The following is a 15,672-nucleotide window of genomic DNA, read 5'->3' as shown; positions in this document are numbered from 1 at the left end:
ACAGGGGAGGTGGGAAAATGAGCTGAGCCCACTTCACCAGCTCTCTGACTTCACCAGTTTCTCAATGTCATGTTTACACTGTGACAAACCAGCGAGATTCGCTGCCTGGCTGGTGCCACCTTCTCCCCCTAGCATGAAACCTGAGATGAAGAATTTCTAATAATACCTTTCAAACAGCATAACTCTACTTTTGGCTGTACCACCGGAGGGCTTGTTATGAGCAGTTCTCGCTGCAACCTTAGCTCATGTCAAGAGGAAAAGTATTCAGCCATAGTCCCCCAAGTAAAACAGAATGATCTGGGATCCAAACTCGATGGTCTGTGTCATCTGGTCATACAAACTTTCCCAGCTACAGAGGTGACAACAGGAGCTCTTTTGCTGGGTAGTACAGCTAGATGCACAAAGCCAGAGCCACTGGATTATGGAAAATAGCGCTGATGGGGAAAGCACACCACCTGACTGTACAAAGTCTTCTGTGCTTGGGACTGTACGTGGCGGTGGCAGGGGGCAGTGAGAGAACTGCCTCTCTCCGTCAGCTGAGTCATTTCTGACAGTGATGTCCACCGAACCCAGATCTGCCTGGAGCAAGCTGTGCTGCTGCATGTCTCCAAGCAGCCAGCCCTGAGACACAGGGATGACTGCAGGAACAATAGCACTGAGCCCTAAGCTGTGTCTATCAGAGGAAGAGGGTTGGGGGAGAAATATCTGCATAAAGTTCTTGCAAGTAAAGATGGCATTTCCATCAAACTGTAGGGCTAAAACAGACCTTGTCCACAGCTTCCTCCTTCTCACCGCACCATCCACTCCCCCAAGAGTCACTAATGGCCGTGACAGAAACAGACATATGTTAATTTTTCTCCTTTATATTGTTGTCTCATGTGGAAGGGAAAACGTATGCTATGCCTTGAAAGAATGGCACCCCCCCCCCCTCCCCCAGAGGGATGCCTTACACTGTACTAGGAAGCTTCTTGAGAAAACTAGACAGTGTATTTAGCAATGTTTTCTGCTTATTTTATAGCCTAACTTGCATCCTGAATATTTTGTCAGCCGATATAAGATACCTACATATTTTGTTTCTAAATAGAAGAGACGGGGTTTGTTTCTTTCCTTCTGCAGCAACATCCCCTGTGACAATAGCAGGATAGACGTAGCACTGCTTTGAAAGCAGTCATTTATCTGCTTGCTGCAGAGCAGCAGGAGGGAGGGGGGAAGAAGCTAGTGGGTTTGATAGAGTACAATACAGTCAAACCAGCACAATACTGAGCATGGTTATATAAAAGCACTCTTTCCAATAGTGATGCAGTTCTCGGATGCATTAAGCTTTTCTCTTGTCGCTGCCTAACCTCAGGCTAACTCAGATGGATGCCATTCATACAGTATTTAGCTTAGGGATCCCTATAGCAACCATCACCATAGTATCTACGGGCATCACAGGTCAGTTAGATAGCAGGCTGAGATGGATGGAGTCTTTTCCCTTTATCTGGTTAGAATTAGTTTGGCTCTGGCATAATTTTTAAGATTACCTAAAAATATCACTCCAGTGGGAATGATTTATCAAAGCATGCACTGCAGACTCTGGCTGAAACATAAGGGCCAGAATAATAATATATTGTAATAAAAGCAATGTAAGGGTACAAGCTGTATTGTTTCCAGCAGGGCTGAGAAGATACAGACAGCAAATGCACTTGAAGTTACTAAAGCGATTGGAAACTCTAAATCTCCAAAGGGAGGACCTGCTTGGACATTTACACTGACAACAACTGAATACAGCCACTAGTCAGGGGAAGTTCATAAGGACTGTTCAACTTTGGTCACTGCAAGAAGTGGGCTGCAGCTTTAGGGCGACCCTGCTCACGGACATAACGCTATACGACAGACTAAGCATATTTCTGAGTCCAACCTCTCTGTGGTAATGGATCCTGCAACTACTTTATCTGCCCTAGGCTTCTGGGGAATGCAGGTGAAATAGTTGAGTTCCTAAAATGACATTTCCCCATCTGACAACTCTTGGGAAAATAAGGCTGGAAAACTGCAAGTCACCTAGTTTCCACTTACCTGATCTGAATCATTGACTGTAATCTTGAGTCCCCTCAAGATTTCACCTTCTGGTGGGTGCTCATACATGGTCAGTTCAAATTTGTTCTGGGGACCATTTTCTCCATAGAACGTTGGTGGATGGTTGTTGAGGTCGACTACCCGTATAGTCACCATGGCAAAAGCGTACACGGAGGTCTCACCTTCCTGACTGACTTCTGTTGCCTGCAGCGGGCAGGAGAGGGAGAGAGAAGAATGATGAGGGTATACTCTCTTTCCTCAGCTCCATGCTTAGGTACTGTTCTGCATGCCCTAACATGCTAACCGGTACAAAGATTCACAGCCTTTTATTTCTCCAGAAATCTCAGTCCATTTCACACTGAAATTTATGAAGATTAGTAGATTATGATAATAAACCAGTCCCAATAAAGCCCCAGTGAAAAAATTCTCCTCCTCATTTTGTGAGCTTTCTAACTCACCCTAGGTGAAAACAGTTCTCTAACGACAGATAATCTAATAGAGGTAAGACAATTGCTTGCCTGAAGTGTTGACAGAATAGAAAAGGAACACAATCTATAAATTTGCTGTGGTACCACAGGTAGTTGATTTTCATGTTGCTGCAAGGACTGCAGCCTTGAAAACTGTGAGAAAAACTGTACTTGTGGTATCTAGGCAAATATTTGGAAAAGTGACACACTTCTTTTTGTTCGTATGGGAGTTTTTTGAGATTTAGTCTCTGATTTACAATTCTGCTTTTCTGTCCAGATGAGCTTAATTTAAACTGGATATATTTTGGACAGGCAAACAAACCTGTTTGGCGTTTTTCTGAACTGAAAGTTCAAAACCGCCTGGGTTTCAACATTTTCAACATGCAGCCTGATTTGCTGGATTGAACCTAAAATGTTTCTTTTGTCAGGACAGAGACTCCAGCTGGTTTCTTGTAACAAAACAGCTATCTATAACATGGTTGGTTTTTTTTTGCTTAAAAGGCTGAAACCCAAAGGCACTAGACTGCTAAATTTCTCTGAAGATGTTAGTCTGGTAACTGAGGTGCCTGTCACTACCTAGTCTGGGTAATGCAACACTCTTTTGGTGCCTCAGACAGATTTTTGTCGCCTGCCCAAGCTCTGGGTTGCCACAGATGTAACTAGGAGAAACAGAAAGGTTTGCAAGGGCTTAACCAGTCCTGTACCTGGGAAGTGCTGGCAGACTGCGGTCAGCCAGGGAGATTAGGGGAAGAAATGGTGTCCAAGTTTAACTCAGATGATGGGACCTCTATGACCTCCCAGGTTCAGCAAGCTGCTTGAGCTCACTAACAAGAAAGTGCCCTTGGGGATGCTACCTTGGTTCTGGCAGCGTGCAAGCCCCCAGAGCTGCCTTTAGACAACGTCCTTACCATGACAAACTCTTGTGGTTGTATTCTGCGTTTGTTGAAGAGAACTGATATAGTCTTCACAATTTAATGCTACGTTTTTAAATTCTTGGTCTTCAGAAACTGCTTTAAATAATGCCTGTCAGACTGGTATTACACCTCATCAAGGTGTTAGCATGTATTTGTATGTGGCTGATCAATGCTTCAGGAGTGGATACTGCTAGGACATTGCATGATCTACCCCAGCCCTACTGCTAATCATAGATTTGGCAGTTACCTATCTCATCACATGGAGGTTACAAGACAGTAATTCCCATTTTCGCAATAAAATCTGAAAAAACATAGAACAGATATCTACACGCTATAAAGGATGTTGATTCTCTAGACTCAGAGATGAAGTTAGGACAAGATGACTTCATTTGAAGGAAGTAATTTAGACACTAAATATCCAAGGGAACAAAAGCACTTTGTTCCGTTTTATGCTATCTGGCACTCGGCTCAAATATAGGGGGTAAATATAGGGTTCTAAAACAGGTAAAGCCAGCTATAAATTGAGCTGTATTAGACAATCATGCCTACTCACAGCATTTAAGACCAACAGTCTTCAAGTGGCCACGGAACATACCTGAACTTTTAGTTCATACACTTCTTTCTTGAGCTGATTTGGGCTTTTTATAACAGAAATGGCTCCAGTTGTGTTGCCAATTTCAAATGAATCTTCACTTCCTGCAATAAAACCAAGATGCTCTAGTTACATGTCACACTTCCTTTTTCTGAAAAAGCATGAGCAATCAACCGTGCGCTTCATTAAGCATATCTTTGTCCATATGTGTATCCCTATCCATTAGTAGATTTGAAGCTGTGTTTGAAAAGCGAGCGAAGCATTTCTATGCCTGGTCACAGTGAGCCGAGAACACAGATGAGGGCCAAAAAGGGTTTCCTTCCCTAGGAACGGCTCAGTGGAGCTCTGCCCCTGTGGGCATCTGCCCTCACTTTCCCCTTCCAACCCAGGTCAGATTCCCTTCAAGCCTCAGCGACCAGGCGTGCAAATTTGGTTTTCATTTCTATTATGCAGTCTTCTTTATACCCTGGTTTAGATAAAAATAGACATTCCTCATTGTAATTAGCAAATGCATAATTAAGCACTGAAGAACATTTCAACTCACTAATATCAGTTAAGGTGAGACATCTGACTACCTAAAAGAAACACAGTCACTCTTTCAGCAGACAGCATCTCTGGAGAAGCATCTTCTGGCCTTAGACATTCAGCTGTTCAAACCCTTTCCGCCTCCTGCAAAGCTGCCCTGAGCAAAAAGGGATTTTTGAGGATCTGGGGTAAAGCCCAGGCTCTGTGCATTGAGGCCGAGCTGGGCACAGGCAGGACAGGGCTGCAGGCTGCCTGCCGCTGCCGACCTAACTCCCACCAAGCTGAACCGAAGACCAGGCACGGGGCCGCCATCCCTGGAGACCTGGTGAATTTGCACTGAAGCAAATGCCAGCTTGCAGAGAGGCAGCGGCGCCTCCCCACAATGCCTGCCCCCACCTCGCCATCATGGTCAAAAGCAGGGTGGGGACCAGGGAGGGGACCAGGTGGCGGCTCAGGGGCCTTGCCCTGTCCCCCTGCACATTACCCCACGTACGGTATCAGCCACAACCTATGCTTGGTGGCAGACCCTACCATTGCAGGAAATAGAAAAGAAAACCCTTACAATGAAGAAGACCAAGCCTTCAGAAATAAAGGATGATGACCTGAAAGCCCAGTCATTTATCTTTCTCTCTAACTCAATTCCAATGTTGATTTTTAAACCATCTGATAGTATCCTGTTTTGCTAACACCTGCAATAACTGCAACTTCATTAAAGTACACTAGACACAACGTTGAACAGATATCGACTCGTACAATGGTCAATTATTAAGATACATTGGCCTGGAAAGCGCATCCTGACTGAGAAGCAGCTTAAGTCAATAGTGGTTTTAAGTCACCGTACTTCATGCCATTGCCTAGGCATCACAGGGAAATTAGGAACTCAGGGTATGTAGCATTATGTCTATTCTTTCGTACAGCATGTTCAGAGGACTGGAGTATTTTCTGAAGTTATCCCATACTTCCCAGACGAAAAATACGTATGAGGAATAAATAATCTCCTATTTGTGTGTAGTATTTTCTTGCCCATTGACAACCCAGCCTGCAGGTATCGGAATAATGGCTTGTCACGAGTAATGTCAGGGCCTGAGGTGCAGGGGCAGAAACATATTGTCGTCTTTGTTCTCTATTTCTTCTACTTTCTACACACTAAAAGCATATTTCCTTCCCTTCTTTTCCATTTCACCCTAAAAAAATCCTGTGTTAATGTGCATGAGAAAGCCTGCTCTCCATTAAGTTGTATTTTGTGCTACTTATCTGTCATCCCCTTCCATCTTCATTTTCCACTCGTTCCTAATCACTTACTTTTTTTATGCTATAGCACCTTTTTGGTCATCTATTTTCTTTGGAAATTGAATATATTTCCTCGTTAATCCTATTTCCCTTTGACATATTCCTTGGTTCATCTGCCTTCGCTTATTCTCTTTTCTCCATTTCTCCCTTGCCTAGTATATTTTCATCCCACTTGTTCTTACTCCTCATTCTCCACCTTTCTTTTTACCTTTTCTCCTTTTCCATCTATTCTCTTCTGGAACCTTTTTTTCTCAATGTTTCTACTTTCCTTTTACCCTCTTTTATCTATTCCCTTGCACTGAGGAGAAGGAACGTCAGCTTGGGTCCTGTCCCATGTCAAGGCAAAACCTCAGCTGCAGCCCTCTCTGTCCCCACCAGACCTTGCTCTTTAGATCACGTAACGCAACGAGGAACTTTACCGCGTAGCTCTGCAACTGCAGATTTCTCTGATGAAATTTTGGAATCTCTCACACCTGGGAGTGGGGGTGCCCAGTTGCCATGAAAGTCTTGTTTTGGAGGAAGAGAGAACCAAATAGAACTAAAATTGTGCCTTGGAGTTTAGCTAGGAGAAGTTGTTAGCTTCACCAGCTAATGAATCATCAGTTCAGCTAAGTCTCACATTTATGCTATTAAAAGATGTGCGACAGACACTCTCAGAATAGCTGATGAAAAGCATTAATCTTTTGATAGCATCTACATTCTCCCAGTGCAGCGTGCAACCAGGATCTCTTCACTGGTAAGTATCATTTCTTCTAAGAAATCAGAGGTTTGGCCGTTTAACCACTTTAAGCACAATATTAATAAACTTCTCCCTCTAAATACCACGTCTGGGTCTCCCAGTGCATTCTCGCGCCTCCCAGATTAAACGATAGAGACGCTCAGTAGCAGTGACTGCATCTTCCTTTACGCTTTCTGAAATGACAAGCAGGCTACTGATGCCTAACAAATCAGCAACATTAATAACTCCAAGCATAGTTCTGTGAAGCAGATACTAAAACCCAGTGAATCGTATCTTGGCTGTTCTCTGGTAGACAAAGCCCTGGAGTTGCTCGAGGTACCTGACATTATTTCATGAGAGTTTGTCTCAGCTTTATTAAACTCTAGCATATCCCATTCTAATTTAGTGTCAGATCTAGTTTCGACTGCCCTTCAGATTTCATACAAGACAAGTCTACTCACCATTTACGATGCAGTAATGAATACTGTTAGGCTTTCCTCTGTCTCCATCAAGAGCAACAACAGTAAGGACCTCAGAGCCCTGGGGAGAAAAGGGAAATCACAGTCTGCGTGCTGAGATCAGAGAGCAGTGAAATTGCAACTGCTTATTAATAAACTGAAGTCTTTCTGCAGTGAGGCGTGGGGTGGAGAGTGGGTACTTTTGCTTGTGCTGTATGGGGAGGACAGCAAGGGCCACTGACTCCCACCCAGGAAAAACTCAGTGCTTGGCTTTGCAGAGCAGGAGCTGAATGCTCCTCCTTGAGCCAGCTCTGTGCTGTTCCTACATCAACAGTTTCAGCTGTTCCCAGCGATGTTGCAGCCCACGCACCGTACCTCCATACCAAGCGGGGACATCCCCGCTGCTGCTCACTCCCCACGGCCGTGCTGTGTGACCTGCCCTAGCCAGCCTGCTGCCAGCACCACGCCACCACCTGCACCGATGGCAGAGCAACCTGCTTCAGGGCAGGGGCCTCTGCCGCCCCAGGAGGACCACGGCTTGCTGCAGCCTCTGGGCATGCCATGCAGCTGCCAAGTGGCCGGGGCTGCTTTGCTCAGTGCCCAGCTCCTCTTGTTCTTTTTTGCAGCTGAGCTTTGGGTGAGCAACAGCAGGAGCACTGCTCTGCTCCCCACGGGCTTCTCGGTGCCCACCACTGCGGCTGTGCCACGGCTGCAGACTCCCTGTGCCCACGGGTGCCTCAGCCCCAGGGGCTGGCCGGCTGCAGCCACGGCCAGGGACACCTACTTTGAACCACAGACTTGGGCAGAGGATTTGGTGTAACTAATCCAAAACCTGAGGTTTAGTTTGGGTCACTACCAAGCTGCTGTGTAGGCTCCCAGCAGTAGACACCAGCAGCTGCTGAGGAGTTATCAGGTCATTTTGGTCCTCCCTAGTTAAGTTCAGAGTGGCAGGGAAAGAAGAGATCACAAAGCAACTTGTCCCACAGAACATTTAGGGCATAAAATTGTGATGAAAATGATGATGATTTAACTGTCCTTAAACCTTCACTGTCTTTCCTTCTGTGCAAGTAACATGGCCGTGGGCCATAAGTACAGAACTTGTGTGCTGGAGACCATTTGCTTGTGTGACTACTCCTATCAACTCAGAGGGATGATGACTGTCAGCATTATAATGCTCACCCAAATGGCAATGAGCTGTGCAATTCAGGCCTCCCTCTGAACTAAAGTGTTACTGTTGGGGGCTGCAATACCAGGGAACATTGAAGTAACTGTCAGTTAATCACAAATGGCAACAAGGAACATTTTCACGACAACACTTGAGTGAATTTTTCAAACAAGACCAAGGTTCTGTTAGAGCTACTGGAAATAGAGAACTGTATTTATTATCATTTATGCTGGAAGCTGCAATAAAATCTGCCTACTGGGCAAAATGCAGTGCAGTCCCTTTGAAGGTGACAGAGTACTTGTAAATCCTGACAGCTCCACCAAAGAGAAAAGCAGCAAGCTTACAAAATTAACACCAAACGTGTAAACAACACTAAAATTAGCTAGTGCATCTCTCTCTGTGGAGTTCATTCTAATAGCAAAACACACACTGAGAAGGACCAGTTTGTGCTTCCATCATTATAATATCATAATGGTGTAAGTTATGAGCTCAAGCTGGATGTAATTAACGTTTATTGACTCCCATTTCCATTGTAAACACTAACTCCTGTATGCACCTGATAGTTATTTCAAGATCTATATGTAACTATGCAGAATAAATCAATATACATAATATCATTCATTCCAAACATCTGCAAAGTACACAAGCATTACTTCTCTGCCCTGCTGAAATGGAACAGCCTATGCACTGAGCTCCAATATACAGTCGTGCAAAGGCTGCAGTGTACAGGACAGAAAGGAAGGACGTGATTTTTCCTCAAGGGAAGATCAGGTGAATGGCATGCAATCACACTGCCAAAGAGATCTACAGTCTAATGTTGGATAATTTCATGAGTAGATACCATTTCTCATAAGTATGATGAAAAATTTAATTAAATCTTATGTATCAGGGTGAAAGCTGATCCATACGCAATATCATGCCACTGCTTAGATACAGAGAAAATTAATTAGTCTGCAGCTTCAAGAATCCGATGTGGCAGAAAGCATCATGGTGGATATAATAAACTCATTTGCTAAGCTGTACACTTCCTTTTACGCAAATCCGCCATTAGGCATTTCTGAGGTGATGGCACAGCCAGAAGCTCCACGTACTCCTTGGATTCTGTGTCTGTGGATATCAAGTGGTATCTTCAGCAGCGGACATCTGCCAAGAAATGCAGTGTCCCCACCCACAAGTGGTTTTCTTAAATATGTCCCTGCTTGCCTGATGATCCGGTGGTTTTTAGCCCTGGGAGGATTGGTGGCCATTCTGCCTACCTAGCCATCACTGAGCAGAAAGATTCTGCATTTTGGGGATGTCAGGATTGCTTCTCACCACAGTTATGTCCATGGGACAGCACAAAGAGTCTAGAGTATTTGCGCATGAATTGTCCCGACACCTTGCATAACCAGTGTTGGTACCAGACTGCTCAGCTAGGAAATAAAAGCACCACACAGCATACAAACACACAAAGGCTTCAAGCATGGTGTGTTTGGGTGAGGTAATCGGCAACCTGCTTGAGCCTTCAGCCAAGTGCCTCTGCAGGTCTCAGCTATGGAAGGGCCTCTAGTCACTGGCTGGGCTTAGACCGATGTAAACGGGCAGAATCCTTTTTGACTTTAGTGGCAGTAACAGGAAGCCTTGCCTGGCAAATTTGCGATGGATGGAAATAAGAACAAGTCTGAGATTTGGTCAGTCAGCTCATTTCACCTGGGAGTCAAAGCAGAGTTTAGGTCCCCATTTCCAATAAAGTCTGTGCTAGAAACCATAGGGTCATCTGGACTGAGATGTGAGAGGTTGCACTTGTGGTCCCACAGGTGAAAACGAGCACTTACTGCGAGCGTATCCTCATAGACATAGCCGTAGTAGGGAGTCCCAATGAACATGGGAGGGGTGTCCTGAACATCCTCCACGTTGACAGTAACAGTTGTTGTGGCTGAAAACACTTTGTTGTCTCCCCTGAGCTTACCACCACCATCCTAGAAGAGAAGTCATCATCAGGTACCTCTGCTGAAACACGTCTGCAAATCAGCTTATGGCATCGCATGCACCTCATGAGCCTTCAGGAGCACATCCCAGGAATCCCTTCTCTCAACACACACATTAATCTCTACTGCCTTATTCCCTTCTCTTCCATTTGTCCTGCTCCCTCTCTGGTTAGGAAGACAGCTTGCAGCGTCTCAGAATTAATTTCTTATATTAAGTGTTTGTGCCAATATATGCACTCCTACATGGTCTGTTATCAGCAACACAGGGGACAGAGAATTCAAGGGGCTTTTGAGGGAAAAAAGAATGATAGAAACTAATGCAACAAGTTTGTGATTAAGGTCTACAGCTTTTCACCCCACATACAGTCTTGTCATACACAACGTGCAGTAGCAAGGTAGTGCATTGCTAGGGTGAAATTAAAACAGTGGCCGTGATCAAGGTCTCCCAGGGACTCTTACGTGACAGAGTGAAAGCACAGAGGAGCTAAGCAGCCAAAAACTGCTAGATAGCCACAGTGTATAAATAATCTCCAAAGACTTGATGACAATCAACGCTGCTACTGATACAGCAGAGCCAATTAGAAAGATGACTTCCAATTTCAGAAGCTTTTAACACCCCCAGTCTCAGAGCACTCCTGGAGGGCAGTAGCCATGCTGGTGTAGAAGATTGTGACTTGTTCAGCATGTCTGCTGTACCAATTCTAAAAGTTCCACTTTTTGGAGAAGTCATGCTCATTGTTTTTTCCTTCTTACTGTCCCAAAGGCAGCATCTAAGCCAGATTTTGTTACTTATCCTCATGAACTTTGTCTAAATAAATACATAAAAATTTACGTATGTTTTTCATAAAACATGAGAAAAAGTCCCCATAAGTTACAACAAAATCGGCCTCTTTCCACCCATGCAAGTCTGTGTGTGACAGGTCCCTGCCGGATCCTGAAACACTTTACTCCAGAATCCATAAACTTTTAATGCCTGTTATGAATCCTCAGCCGCACCACAGGCGCACCATTGCTGAGGACAACAGTGGCAAGAAGGGATGTGACCAGAAGTATTTGCAGGATTTGGATAAACTCCTGCCACAAGGCAGCAGGGAAGTGAAAGAAACGTCCACAAATATTCCCAGAAATGCAGCCCATCGCTCGTGCTGCAGCGGGTCGGGCTGTGCCCTGTGCCTTGCCGCGGGCAGTGCCTGCCTGCCAGGGCTTCACCCTGGTTGTGTCAGGGAGCCCTGGGCACCGGCGTCTACCCGGAGGGTGATGCCTCTCGAAGCCGGGGCTGCATACACCAAGCCTTCACTTTAGGTGACTCTCCAAATGCACAGGTGGCTCTCTGCAGCGGGGCTCTCTATCCTGGTACCAGAGCCTGAGCGAAATGTGGGAAACCCACTCCCAAATACCTCCAGATGCTGCCCAGCAGCAGATGCCGGTCCCCTTTCCGCCCTCACTTTTCCATGTTCCCTTCCACACCTCCAGACGTTTACAGAGGGAGCGACACTGCTGCCTCAGCGTTACGCTTCGTGTTTCAGCAACCCTTTGAGTCACACTTGCATTTGAACTAATCAGCCCCACTCAAATACAACCCCCTGCCTCCTCCAGCTTCAGAGAAAAGCTTTCTACCTTGGCTATGACGACAACAAAATGCGTTCTCGATTTCTCGTAGTCCAGGGTGACCCCTGTTTTGATGCGCAGGACACCGCTGTGACGGTCTATGGTAAACTTATTAGCATGGAAGTTCTAGAAGAAAAGAAAAGAAGAAACAGCAAGAGATTACGGGTATGGAAATAAGGTTGCCGTAGCGATTCATCTTTTATTTCATCTGCTAAGGGAAAAGACTAGAATAATGATATGGTGTGGGTGAATAATGTATTTGATGAATTTCACCGCGGTGTGTTTATGAACAATTCATGAACCAGCCACGGGTCTCTCATTATCCAGAATAAATCAGTTACCTGCAATGTAGATTTTTTTAATCTTTTAGTATTTCATTGTGAAATCTTTAACTTTGGTTAATGCAGTTCATTGCATGGAAAGAGGTAGGGAGGCTTAACAGAAAAAAGGTGAGGGGAAAAGGAAGAAGCAAAAAGGTGATATCTCTTAGCATTTCAAAGTTCTACTAGCTTAAAAAAATATCAGGAGGCTTGCATGCATAGATTACTGTCAATAGAGTTGTGTTTTGGTGATTATTGTGATATACAAATAAAACCTAAAAGGCATTTGATTGCCAAAAAGGCCCCAAAACTGTCTCTCTCCATTCTCTTAGACTGAAGGTATCTACAAACACACCTCCATTTGGGCATCCATACACAGTGGCCACTGTCGGATAATCTTGGCCTTTTCAGTAGACATCACCACCTGCCTACATCAGACTTTTGGGGAGGTATTTTTCTGTGTAACTTGACAATTCCCAGCAACTGTGTCAAAAGACACAGGAACATTTTTTCAACAAATATACGTATTTAGTATCCTTTTTGCCACCCAAATATATTGACTAGCCATAGAAGTTTAAAATTGTAGTTCCTTGGCTTCAGAGTCTATCAGCTTACTGGGAAAAGCCCTGTGCAAAATTGTGTCCTACACACACGGTATTTTAAAAGGATCATAATTGGTGCAATTAGTACTAAATTTCAATAAGGCACTCAAGGTGTTCTTGCACAGTATGCCCAAGCTCTTAACAGGGTTAGCTTTAGTTTTATGTAAGTATCCTCCAATTTTTTGCCATATTTGTATGCAAAGTAAACATCGCAACAAATTGCCTTTGGTTTTGCTTCCTGTTGCCTCCTGAATAAGGGGAACTGCAGCTAATCTGGAGGAAGCTGCTCCTAGGAAGAAGGAATTCGAAGGGTGTAATGCAAAAAGTTTCCCTTTTGGCATGCAGCAGGCCTGTAATACAGCACTTCAGTTGTGAATACGGAGCCCTTTCTGTTCCTCACTGGTGGGGGACAGCTGAAAGGCTGGCTTCAGGCAGGCATGGCTTTGTCCGTGAGACTTGGTACCTCCTATTTCACACTGCGACCCAGCGCACAGCTCCGCACCAGCCAGCTACGCCGAAGCGCACATTTGGGTTTCCAGTGCATTTTGCTTTCTAAAGCGAGCTGTTTCACGCTTCAAAAATCCCACATGCATACGAGATTACAAGTCAGACTTGCTCTCCCCGTCACTCCAAAGAAAGGGCCAGTAGGAGCCCTGCTGTGAGGAGTCCTGCTGGCCAGCACAGGAGTGACAGTGGCAACTCCAGCTGCTCCCTCTGCCTGCCGGGCTGCACCCGGCTGTTTGCAGTCAAGCGACACCCGTTCTTCCAACGCTCGCCTTCTTGTGCACAGCACAGATTTGGTCCTACAGGCACTAGCAGCAGGCTCAACCCTCAAATTATTTTTAACCTGATTTCTGAGAGCTCAATAAATGACAGATGTTTTTTGAAGGTACAGGTAATACCTTACCTGCAAGAAGTACGTGATACTTCCTCCAGAACCTGTGTCTTTGTCCACTGCCTCAATCTTAAAGATACTGCTGCCGGAGGGAGTGTTCTGCGACCAGAAAGAGTTACCAGAGTCACACCAGAGTGGAAAAGCAGGTGAGTTAGAAGAAATGCAAAAATGAGCATGCAAGGAGGCAGAAAAAGAGAGTGATGGCAGAAAGAATATAAATTCATTGAGGGAACCAGAGAGCAGAAAGAAAAGAGGGAAGAGATTAAAGATGGAGAAAATTGGGGAAGAAAAAGAAGGGAGAAACACTTTTTGGAATAAAAATGACAAAATCTCAGCAAGGATAGAACGCATCCTATTCCCACTGAAGTAACTTCTGAAAACTGCCAATGACTCACATCTTGGAGCTTACCCAGAAAATAACACCCCTTAAGTACCTACAGACTCATTCCCCAAGTCTGCAGTGAGTACTCAGTGTCTACCCAAACCCTAAAACAATAGAATGCAAGTTAGTCCTGCACATCTTGTTCTTTTACCAAAAACATATTAGCTCCTCTTTACGTCCTATTGAAATATAGTTCTAGTATGCAAAGGAACTTCACCAACCTCTGGGACTTGGACTATGTAAGGTGTATTGATGAACTCCGGGCTCTCATCATTAGCATCCATTACAAGGATCCTGACTTTTTCAGAAACCTGAAGTAGAATATGGAGAACATATTATGACTCAGGCTAATTTTTAACACTTAACTGTTCATTTGCCTACTACGGTGTAGTCAAAGGCAATGAAAAATTGTGTTGTAATAGAGTATCTTTGCACTACCGAATCTAAGCACATAACAGAAAATCCCATAATCCAGAAGAATTTTCTTTGTGGAGAACAGCCAGACATCTCCAAACTAAATAGGGGGTCTTGAAGTGCTTTATACTTTACAGATTTGGGCTGATTTTCAAAAGTTTTCTTCTTTATGGCATTCAAGAGACCATGATGTATTTTATGAGAATATACAAAACACTGTAAGTGTCTTTTGTACAGACAGAAAAGAGCATTCATTAATGCCTATTTTGATATCATGATACTAGGTTAATATCATGCATAATTTGGATGTGCAAATACATGCTACTAACATGTAACAATTCATCTTCAACAAAATGCATGTTCTCTTTCTAAAAATACAGAAGCAGGCATATTTGACCAACAAAACTTCCTAGGTGCGTCCAAGTGGACACGTGGATGAGATCCCATTATTTCCTATTTACAGAGGCTGCCAGGGCAGTTGTGCCTGTGGGATGCTGGCACCTCCCAAACATTTGTTGTAGTAATCTCACTTAATCTGTTTGAGGTGAGGAAGAACTCTAGAGTTATCCAGTCTTGCTGATAGCAGAAGGGTCCCGCTTTTGTGACACCTTTAGTGATGAAGCCCAGGCCTTCTTTTCGACAGAGTAATATCCTGGATGGGACAGCATCTGTCTGTAAACTGGAAATGCCAAGGGAATTTGTAGAGCTAGGCTTGTGCAGTGCCTCAGATCAGTCCTTCATGATTAGGCACGATCAAAGTTTCATTCTGCAGCAGGCGAGAAAACTCCCATCACCTTTGCCTAAGCAAATCTTCTTAATGTCATGCCAGAGAAACACTGCGGGGGTGGAGGGACAGTCCAGCTCTTGGGTGTCCAACAACTGGTTCCTATAACGTCATGCATTTCTCTAAAAAGCCTCCAGATATTTCTTAGGTATGAATCCTACTGAGCTGACATTGAAAGTTCACAGGAAGGTGTGGTAATGCTCAGGCCACTAAGACACTCTTTCAGCTTGCACGACATTGGAATTGTCCTCACATAGCTGAGCAAGGAGCAGGGGTAAGACTTGAGCTCCTGGGAGTTCACTGGCTCTTGAAACAGGAGGTAAGACTCTAATAAGATTATGTTTTCTGATAAAATGAGATAGTCCCTGTAAGGTAATTTAATAGGAGGAGATATGTGGGGACAGACAGTTTGATAAACTACAGCATATTTCAATACTTACTGTACTCAGGCCATCTGAAATGCGGACAATAACTTCAATCTCATCTTCCTTCTGCAAACCAAGAAAATTCCTTTGT

At 44.5% G+C, this 15,672-nt stretch overlaps 1 protein-coding gene across 1 annotated transcript in view; it reads right to left on the bottom strand.

The window, feature by feature from the left end:
• The window catches only part of CDHR1 (cadherin related family member 1), a 49,173-nt gene that overhangs the window by 22,763 nt on the left and 10,738 nt on the right, over positions 1–15,672 (bottom strand). The window contains 8 exon segments of the mRNA XM_055793707.1: positions 2,056–2,259; positions 4,032–4,132; positions 7,023–7,101; positions 9,999–10,142; positions 11,769–11,885; positions 13,589–13,675; positions 14,180–14,269; positions 15,597–15,647. Of these exon segments, the coding sequence (XP_055649682.1) occupies positions 2,056–2,259; positions 4,032–4,132; positions 7,023–7,101; positions 9,999–10,142; positions 11,769–11,885; positions 13,589–13,675; positions 14,180–14,269; positions 15,597–15,647 (873 nt within the window).

Source organism: Falco peregrinus, chromosome 1, assembly GCF_023634155.1.
Source record: "Falco peregrinus isolate bFalPer1 chromosome 1, bFalPer1.pri, whole genome shotgun sequence".
Lineage (NCBI taxonomy): Eukaryota > Metazoa > Chordata > Aves > Falconiformes > Falconidae > Falco > Falco peregrinus.
This window is presented reverse-complemented; position numbering and strand designations above follow the sequence as displayed.